The sequence below is a fragment of the Lucilia sericata genome, unplaced genomic scaffold (assembly GCF_015586225.1).
Source record: "Lucilia sericata isolate MDLA Ls3-8-SP2 unplaced genomic scaffold, ASM1558622v1 Contig000863F_arrow, whole genome shotgun sequence".
Taxonomy (NCBI): Eukaryota; Metazoa; Arthropoda; class Insecta; order Diptera; family Calliphoridae; genus Lucilia; species Lucilia sericata.
In genome coordinates this window covers 187651-199292 of record NW_023994854.1, presented here as the reverse complement: position 1 = coordinate 199292, position 11642 = coordinate 187651, and the positions used below count along the sequence as shown (strand labels likewise).

General features: G+C 32.9%; 1 protein-coding gene across 1 annotated transcript; it reads left to right on the top strand.

Annotated features, from left to right (window-relative positions):
• Positions 1-6288: 6288 nt before the first annotated feature.
• LOC119608646 (ecdysone receptor) lies at positions 6289-10017 on the top strand (the record flags this gene model as incomplete). Its single annotated transcript, XM_037963144.1, has 4 exons — positions 6289-6774; positions 6849-6992; positions 8658-8810; positions 8886-10017. Coding segments are annotated over 4 exons (1497 nt in total), but the record flags the coding sequence as incomplete, so codon positions are not given.
• Positions 10018-11642: the final 1625 nt, after the last annotated feature.

Here is an 11642-nt window from a genome sequence, read left to right as displayed (position 1 = left end):
TATAGACTAGACTATAGACTAGACTATAGACTAGACTAGACTATAGACTAGACTATAGACTACTAGACTATAGACTAGTCTATAGACTAGACTATAGACTAGTCTATAGACTAGACTATAGACTATACTATAAACTAGACTATAGACTAGACTATAGACTATTTATTGTATGATATGTAGTCCAGATTATAGTTTTATCTATGGTCCATCTATAGTCTAATCTATGATCTAGGATAAATACTATAATCTGATCTGACATGTGGTTCAAAATATAATCTGATCTATATTTTAGAATATAGTTTAATGAACATTCTTATCTATTGTCAAGTTTGATCTATATAACCTAGACTATAGTTTGATCTTGAATCTAGTCTATAGTTAAATCTATAGTCCATTTTACTAGTTCTCTGTCAATTCTTAATTTTCCCTCTAGAAATATTTTTATACAATTTTTTTTCGATTTTTTGCTCTGTAAAGCTTTCATAATTTTCTTTTCCACTTTTTTTTTTGTTGTTGCTTCAGTTTTTATTCACTTTTAGCTGCATGTTGCAAGTTAAGGAATGGAAAGTGGCATAATGCCATGTAAATGGAAAAACGTGCTTAAGCCAAGTTTTTCTTCGTATATAGATTTTAGTTTGTTGTTCTTTATATATATAAAAAAAGTATATTCTGCTATACATATACTAAGTCCATATAAATAGTATACATACTAGACAAACATAAATAAAACTTGTTAAAAATGGTAGAAGAGAAAAAGGGGGGTTGTTGCAGTGGCAATGTATTGTATGTGTTATAGTGGTTGCTCGGCTGTTTGGTGGGTTTGTTGGTCTTTCGGTCGGTACTTTTGGAACAAAAAAAAACACAAAATGTACGTCAATAAACTTTTGCATAACTATGCAACAATGCACGTGCACATATTTTTGTTGTTGGAATATATATATAAAAATAAAATCCCAAGCAACCAGAGTCACTGGCGACCAGAGGTGAAGGGCACATAGTGCTACATATATAAAAATCCATAGAATATCTAGTATAAATGATATTTATATAGTGAAAAATGTAATGTAAATGAACATGCCTGATGATAATGATGATGGGGCACACACATACATACATATGTATGTATATAATCCCAACTAAGGTTGTTTGCTATTTGTTGGCTGCCTCAATGACTGGCTGGCTAGATGGCTGCATGGCTGACATTTGCACGAGAGTAGTTTGCCTTCAAGTGCAACAACCACCGCGATGACAAGAACAACACACAAAGCTATTTAACACACAGAGAGTGTGTGTGTTTGTGTGTTGCATGGCATGTAGCTCTCAGTAGCAGCAACAGCAGCAATAATAGTACGTAAAAGTATTTATAGATGTGAATGCAGTTCAAGTGCACACACATATACTATACATATAAACAAACCAACAGACACACATCACGAGATACTAGATACCAGATAGATACATAGTTACAAACATATCTTAATGTTACACTACAAGTATCTTTATACATCTACTCAACCATACCTACTATATATGTATCCATCTATATGTATATTTGTTTATAAATGCATGTATGTATGTATGTATCTTCTAGATGTAATATGTATCTAGTCACTCGATTATAGTAGTAATATTATGTGTATCATTTGTACAAGTACATTTAACTATATATCTATAAGTTTGTTTTCTTTTTGTATCTTTTATATGCATTTAGCTTTAGCAATATATATCACAGCTCATAGCAATACAACAATAAAAAGAAATCCTAAAAGAATTACAACAATGAAGAAAATGTTTATAATTTTTTTTTCAACACTTTGTTTTTCTGTTATGGAAAAGTGGGTAGAAAATCAAAAGGGAAACAGAGCAAAGTATAGAATTGATATTTAATGCACTTGTCGCCGCTTTTATATGATTTGTTTTGAGATTAAAAATTTATAGGAAAAAAAAAGTAAACGAAATATAAAGAATGTACCTTGTTTATGAATTAAAATGACAAGTAAAAGTAATTTAAAAAGAAAATGATATATTGGAACCACACCCTAAACTAAAATTAAAGTAACAAAATGTGGGCTAAAGAAGATTCTTGGAAAGACAAAAAATAGGTACTAAACTAAAGCCTAAACTAGGCTTTAGTCAGGACTAAAGATATGATTATAAACTGCACTATGGAGTAGGCTATGGACTAGGCTATGGTCTATACTATAGACTAGACAATAGACTAGACAATAGACTAGACTATAGACTAGATTATAGACTAGACTATAGACTAGATTATAGACTAGACTATAGACTAGATTATAGACTAGATTATAGACTAGATTATAGACTAGATTATAGACTAGATTATAGACTATACTATAGACTAGACTATAGACTAGACTATAGACTAGACTATAGACTAGACTATAGACTAGACTATAGACTAGACTATAGACTAGACTATAGACTCGACTATAGACTAGACTATAGACTAGACTATAGACTAGACTATAGACTAGACTATACACTAGACTATAGTCTAGACTAGACTATAGACTAGACTATAGACTAGACTATAGTCTAGACTATAGACTAGACTATAGACTAGACTATAGACTAGACTATAGACTAGACTATAGACTAGACTATATACTAGACTATAGACTAGACTATAGACTAGACTATCGACTAGACTATAGACTAGACTATAGACTAGACTATAGACTAGACTATAGACTAGACTATAGACTAGACTATAGACTAGACTATAGACTAGACTATAGACTAGACTATAGACAAGACTATAGACTAGACCATAGACTAGACTATAGACTAGACTATAGCCTGGACTATAAACTAGACTATAGACTAAACGGTAGACTAGACTATAGACTACACTATAGACTAGACTATAGACTACACTATAGACTACACTATAGACTAGACTATAGACTAGACTATAGACTAGACTATAGACTAGACTATATACTAGACTATAGACTAGACTATAGACTAGACTATAGACTAGACTATAGACTAGACTATAGACTAGACTATAGACTAGACTATAGACTAGACTATAGACTAGACTATAGACTAGACTATAGACTAGACTATAGACTAGACTATAGACTAGACTATAGACTAGACTATAGACTAGACTATAGACTAGACTATAGACTAGACTATAGATTAGACTATAGACTAGACTATAGACTAGACTATAGACTTGACTATAGACTAGACTATAGACTAGCCAATAGACTAGACTATAGACTAGACTATAGACTAGACTATAGACTAGACCATAGACTAGACTATAGACTAGACTAGACTATAAAATAGACTAGACTATAGACTAGACTATAGACTAGACTATAGACTAGACTATAGATTAGACTATAGACTAGACTAAAGATTATACTAGACTATACTGTAGACTATAGACTAGACTATAGACTAGATTATATACATACTAGACTATAGACTAGACTAAAGATTATAGAATAGACTATAGGCTAGACTATAGGCAAGACTATAGGCTAGACTATAGGCAAGACTATAGGCTAGACTATAGGCAAGACTATAGGCTAGACCATAGACTAGACTATAGACTAGACTATAGACTACACTATAGACTAGACTATAGACTAGACTGTAGACTAGATTCTAGACTAGACTAGACTGTAGACTAGACTAGACTGTAGACTAGACTAGACTATAGACTAGAATATAGACTAGACTATGGACTAGACTATAGGATAGACTGTAGACTAGACTATAGACTAGACTATAGACTAGACTATAGACTAGACTATACACTAGACTATACACTAGACTATAGACTAGACTATAGACTAGACTATACACTAGACTATAGACTAGACTATAGACTAGACTATAGACTAGACTATAGCCTGGACTATAAACTATACTATAAACTAGACTATAGACTAAACGGTAGACTAGACTATAGACTACACTATAGACTAGACTATAGACTACACTATCGACTAGACTATAGACTAGACTATAGACTAGGCTACAGACTAGAAAATAAACTAGACTATAGGCTAGACTATAGACTAGACTATAGACTAGACTATAGACTAGATTATAGACTAGACTATAGACTAGACTATAGACTAGACTATAGACTAGACTATAGACTAGACTATAGACTAGACTATAGACTAGACTATAGACTAGACTATAGACTAGACTATAGACTAGACTATAGACTAGACTATAGACTAGACTATAGACTAGACTATAGACTAGACTATAGACTAGACTATAGACTAGACTATAGACTAGACTATAGACTAGACTATAGACTAGACTATAGACTAGACTATAGACTAGACTATAGACTAGACTATAGACTAGACTATAGACTAGACTATAGACTAGACTATAGACTAGACTATAGACTAGACTATAGACTAGACTATAGACTAGACTATAGACTAGACTATAGACTAGACTATAGACTAGACTATAGACTAGACTATAGACTAGACTATAGACTAGACTATAGACTAGACTATAGACTAGACTATAGACTAGACTATAGACTAGACTATAGACTAGACTATAGACTAGACTATAGACTAGACTATAGACTAGACTATAGACTAGACTATAGACTAGACTATAGACTAGACTATAGACTAGACTATAGACTAGACTATAGACTAGACTATAGACTAGACTATAGACTAGACTATAGACTAGACTATAGACTAGACTATAGACTAGACTATAGACTAGACTATAGACTAGACTATAGACTAGACTATAGACTAGACTATAGACTAGACTATAGACTAGACTATAGACTAGACTATAGACTAGACTATAGACTAGACTATAGACTAGACTATAGACTAGACTATAGACTAGACTATAGACTAGACTATAGACTAGACTATAGACTAGACTATAGACTAGACTATAGACTAGACTATAGACTAGACTATAGACTAGACTATAGACTAGACTATAGACTAGACTATAGACTAGACTATAGACTAGACTATAGACTAGACTATAGACTAGACTATAGACTAGACTATAGACTAGACTATAGACTAGACTATAGACTAGACTATAGACTAGACTATAGACTAGACTATAGACTAGACTATAGACTAGACTATAGACTAGACTATAGACTAGACTATAGACTAGACTATAGACTAGACTATACTGACTAGACTAGACTATAGACTAGACTATAGACTAGACTATAGACTAGACTAGACTAGACTATAGACTAGACTATAGACTAGACTATAGACTAGACTATAGACTAGACTATGACTAGACTATAGACTAGACTATAGACTAGACTATAGACTAGACTATAGACTAGACTATAGACTAGACTATAGACTAGACTATAGACTAGACTATAGACTAGACTATAGACTAGACTATAGACTAGACTATAGACTAGACTATAGACTAGACTATAGACTAGACTATAGACTAGACTATAGACTAGACTATAGACTAGACTATAGACTAGACTATAGACTAGACTATAGACTAGACTATAGACTAGACTAAACTAGACTAGACTATAGACTAGTCTAGTCTATAGTCTAGTCTATAGGGTATATTATAATCTAGTTTATATAGACTTTTTCGTAATCTAGACTGATCTCTAACATAATTTTCTTCTATCATGACATATTTTATATCAAATGCTAACATTGACATAAAAATTTCTTGCCATAACTAGTTTTATCATCGGCTTTTTTAAACACCTTTAAAAAAACCGTTACATTTTTTTTGATCAAATAAATATTTATGTTGATTTAAATAAATAAAACATTAATAACAAAATTAAACTACTGTTTTATGCCTGTTTTTATAAAACAATTGATCTTCATTTCTTTTTTGTTCAATCCAAAATTCGTAAAGAAAAATCTGTTTTAGAAAAATTTCCATTTAGAGTTGTATTTTTTACATATAATTTGTTTATGTAAAATTGAAAACATTATTAGCATTTATAAACAAACATTTATGCAGATCCCAACAATTTGACGTCATACTATTTGTACGACATAGATTTTTCTTCGCTTTTTTGTAACTAATTGAAATGCTTATTTGAGGCAGCGAGAGGTAAAAAAAAACCTTCAAATATTCAAATCTAAAAACTGAAGGAAAAATTGAATAACAAAACTAAAGTTAAAATACGCATAAATGAAATGTAATACAAATTAGAATAGGGGTTTCAAATAAGAACGTAACTGCTGATCTTTTTATCCGATAAATATCTAATAATTGATCTCTTTTTTCTCTCCCTTTACAGGTCGTGATGATCTATCACCCTCGAGCAGTCTGAATGGCTTCTCAACCAGCGATGCTAGTGATGTTAAGAAAATCAAAAAAGGTCCTGCGCCCCGTTTACAAGAGGAACTGTGTCTGGTGTGTGGTGATCGGGCGTCAGGTTACCATTACAACGCACTCACCTGTGAAGGCTGTAAGGGTTTCTTTCGACGGAGTGTTACCAAAAATGCGGTGTATTGTTGTAAATTTGGTCATGCCTGCGAAATGGACATGTATATGAGACGCAAATGTCAGGAATGTAGGCTGAAAAAATGTTTGGCTGTGGGCATGCGGCCGGAATGTGTGGTGCCCGAAAACCAGTGTGCAATGAAACGACGCGAAAAGAAGGCGCAAAAAGAGAAGGATAAAATACAGACCAGTGTGTGTGCAACGGAAATTAAAAAGGAAATACTCGATTTAATGACATGTGAACCGCCATCACATCCAACGTGTCCGGTAAGTTGAAAAAAAGGGATTTTTATAGAAAGTTAACAGATTTCTTGATTTTTGTTAATTTCTTCTGTTTTTAGCTGTTACCTGAAGACATTTTGGCTAAATGTCAAGCTCGTAATATACCTCCTTTATCGTACAATCAATTGGCAGTTATATATAAATTAATATGGTATCAAGATGGCTACGAACAGCCATCCGAGGAAGATCTCAAACGTATAATGGTAAGTTTAGAGTTATTAAGTAATTTATAAGAATTTGGGAAATTGCTAATAATCTGGACTATAGTCTGGTCCAGACTGGACCATAGTCTATAGGTTGGACTATAGTCAGGACTATAGTGGATAGTGTGGACTATAGTCTATACGCTGGACTATAATCTATAGGCTGGACTATAGTCTATAGGCTGTACTATAGTATATAGTCTGGATTATAGTCTATAGTTTGGATTATAGTCTATAGTCTGGACTATAGTCTGTAGTCTGTACTATAGCCTATAGTCTGGACTATAGTCTATAGTCTGGACTATAGTCTATAGTCTGGACTATAGTCTATAGTCTGGACTATATTCTATTGTCTGGAATATAGTCTATAGTATGGACTATAGTCTATAGTCTGGACTATAGTCTATAGTCTGGACTATAGTCTATAGTCTGGACTACAGTCTATAGTCTGGACTACAGTCTATAGTGTGGACTATAGCCTATAGTGTGGATTATAGTCTATAGTGTGGACTATAGTCTATAGTCTGGACTACAGTCTATAGTCTGGACTACAGTCTATAGTGTGGACTATAGCCTATAGTGTGGATTATAGTCTATAGTGTGGACTATAGTCTATAGTCTGGACTATAGTCTATAGTCTGGGCTATAGTCTATAGTCTGCGCTATAGTCTATAGTCTGCGCTATAGTCTATAGTCTGCGCTATAGTCTATAGTCTGGACTATAGTCTATAGTCTGGACTATAGTCTATTGTCTGGACTATAGTCTATAGTCTCTACTATAGTCTATAGTCTGCACTATAGTCTATAGTCTGAACTATAGTCTATAATCTGGACTATAGACTGGACTATAGTCTATAATCTGGACTATAGTCTATAGTCTGGACTATAGTCTATAGTCTGGACTATAGTCTATAGTCTCTACTAGAGTCTGCACTATAGTCTATAGTCTGCACTATAGTCTATAGTCTGGACTATAGTCTATAATCTGGACTATGGACTGGACTATAGTCTATAATCTGGACTATAGTCTAAAGTCTGGACTATAGTCTATAGTCTGGACTGTAGTCTATAGTCTGGACTATAGTCTATAGTCTGGACTATAGTCTATAGTCTGGACTATAGTCTATAGTCTGGACTATAGTCTATAGTCTGGACTATAGTCTATAGTCTGGACTATAGTTTATAATTTCTACTATAGTCTATAGTATGTAGTACATTCTAGTCTATGGTTCTAGTCTACATTCTAGTATATAGTCTTGTATATAGTCTGGCCGATAGTCTGGTCTATAGTCTCATCTCCAATATGGTTTATAGTCTAATAATCTAGTCTATTATTTAGTATATAGTCTAGTCTGTAGTCTGATGCATTGTTTAGTATATAATTTGGTCTATAGTTTTGTCTATAGTCTGCTCTACATTATGGTCAATAGTCTAGTTTATAGTATGTTCTATTGTGGGGGCTATGATGTCGTTTATAGTCTGGTCTTCATTATAGGTTATAGTCAGGTCTATTGTCTAGATCATTGTCTGATCCATAGCCTAAGACTGATCTATAAAGAAAACTTCAGTCTTCTCTATATCGAGCTACTACTTTCCTACGACCCTGCCCCACAACCTACGTTACTAATTATATATATTTTTTTCTCCAAATTTTTATTAATTTAGAGTTCACCCGATGAAAATGAAAGTCAACACGATGTATCATTTCGTCATATAACGGAAATCACTATACTAACAGTACAATTAATTGTGGAATTTGCCAAGGGTTTGCCAGCGTTTACCAAAATACCACAAGAAGATCAAATAACACTATTAAAGGTAAGTATGACTGCCCTAGAAATATATCCTAGTAAGAATATACTCTAAAACTTTAAATGTATTCCTTAACTTTAGGCCTGCTCATCAGAAGTTATGATGTTGCGAATGGCACGTCGTTACGATCACAATTCAGATTCGATATTCTTTGCCAATAATCGATCGTATACGCGTGACTCTTATAAAATGGCTGGCATGGCTGATAATATTGAGGATCTGCTGCATTTCTGTCGACAAATGTACTCGATGAAAGTGGACAATGTCGAATATGCTCTACTCACTGCCATTGTGATCTTTTCCGATCGGCCGGGTCTCGAAGAAGCCGAACTAGTCGAAGCGATACAAAGTTACTACATCGATACACTCCGCATTTACATACTTAATCGCCATTGCGGCGATCCCATGAGTCTCGTATTCTTTGCCAAGCTTCTGTCAATTCTAACCGAACTGCGTACGTTGGGCAATCAAAATGCCGAAATGTGTTTCTCGTTGAAATTGAAAAATCGCAAACTGCCAAAATTCCTCGAAGAGATCTGGGATGTTCATGCCATTCCACCCTCAGTGCAGTCACACATTCAGGCTACCCAGGCGGAAAAGGCCGCCCAGGAAGCCCAGGCAACAACATCGGCCATTTCAGCAGCCGCCACCTCATCTTCCTCCATAAATACCTCGATGGCAACATCATCCTCATCATCGTTATCACCTTCGGCGGGCTCAACGCCTAACGGTGGAGCCGTCGATTATGTCGGCACCGATATGAGTATGAGTTTGGTACAATCGGATAATGCATAGCAATAGCTATTAACAACTATTGCCAACGATGAGGAGAGTACTGGTGGTGGTGGTAGTGGTAATGTCGTCCCTGAGGTAATAGCAGACAATGATGAAGACATTGATGATGATGATGATGTTGTTGACAATGAGAGAGTTGTGTTATTAGATACTTCTAGTACAAGTGGCGTTAACTTTGCCCAACATCATCATCATAAATTGGAATAGAAGAGTGATGAAAATTAATAGAAAATCAAGAGACAGAAACCGCAAGTGACAAATTAAAACCGAAGAGCAAGAAAACATAGTTTTGTTCTCTTATTTTGGTTTTCAACAGAATTGAGAATGTAAGACCCAGAGACCAGGAATAAAAAAATTATCGAGTATTTTTTTTACAAAAAAGGCATCTAATTAAAATATGGTCGCAGAATTTTGAAAATATCGAAGGAAAAGTAAAGAATGTATATGCAGGCATGTTACCAATAACATTGAAAGTATAAAAAGATTTTTTCGGCCAGATATTTATTTATATATATTTATGCATTTCAACTAACAATTTTATTTAAACAATTCTTAAAAAATTGATTTTAAAAAGCTTTTAAAAAATTTTTGTTTAAAAGAGTACAGAATATTTCAGAGTTTTTTTTCCTTGGCTTTTAGTTTATTTTGTTAAAAATTTTTAAAAAAAATTTAAAAGTAAAGTTTTTAAAGCATTTATAAGTACTTTTTAAAGTATTTTTTTTAAAAATAATTTTTATGCATGTTTAGTAAAATTTTTGAACGTTTTTAATGAAGCAGCTTTTAATTAGAGAGAAATTTATTTAAACTTTTATTTATAAAACATTATGTTAAAATGTTATTAATAAATTTTCTTAAAGTTTTCTATATTTAATAAAATATCATGTCAAATTTTTAGTAAAATTTAGTTTTTTGTACCACAAGAAGTACTTCAATTTATGAAAAAAAAATTTTAGAAACAATTTATTTTAAAGTAAAGTTTTTAAATGTAAACTTTTCAACTGTAGTTTAGTCTATAGTAACGACTATAGTTTAGTCCATATTTCGACTGTAGATTATTCTATAGTTTAAGTATAGTTTAGTCTATAGTTAGGACTATAGTTTAGTCTATAGTTCGACTATAGTTTAGTCTATGGTTTAACTATAGTTTAGTCTCTTGTCTTGACTATAGTTTAGTCTATAGTTGGTCTATAGTTTAGCCCATAGTTTGACTATATTTTAGTCAATAGTTTCTACTATTGTTTAGTCTATAGTTGGACTATAGTTTAGTCTATAGTCTTGGCTAAAGTTTAGTCTATAGTTGGACTATAGTTCAGTCTATAGTTGGACTATAGTTTAGTCTATAGTCTCGGCTAAAGTTTAGTCTATAGTCTCGACTATAGTTTAGCCTACCGTTGGACTATAATTTCGTCTATAGTTCGACTATAGTTTCGTCTATAATTCAACTATAGTTTATAGAGTTGTCTGTAGTCCTGACTATAGATTAGCCTGTAGTTGGACTATAGTTTAGCCTATAGTTGGACTATAGTTTAGTCTATAGTATTGTCTATAGTTTAGTCTATAGTTGGACTATAGTCTAGTCTACAGTTTGACTATAATGCAGTCTAAAGTTGGACTATAGTTTAGTCTATAACTCGACAATAGTTTAGTCTCTAGTATTGACTATAGATTAGACTGTAGTTAGACTATAGTTGAACTGTAGTTAGGCGTATAGTTTGACTATATTTTAGTCAATATTTTCGACTATAGTTTAGTCTACAATTGGACTATAGTTTAGTCTGCAGTTGGACTATAGTTTAGTCTATAGTTGACCTATAGTTTAGTTTAGCCTATAGCTAGACTATAAGTATTGCCTATAGTTTAGTCTATAGTTCGACTATAGTTCAAGTCTATAGTTTGGCTATAGTTTAGTCTATAGGTGAACTACATTTAATCTATGGTTTGACTATAGTTTCGACTGTAGTTTGGTCTATAGTTGGACTATAGTTTAGTCTATAATTAGACTATAGTGTAGTCTATAGTCTCGACAATAATTAAGTCTATCGT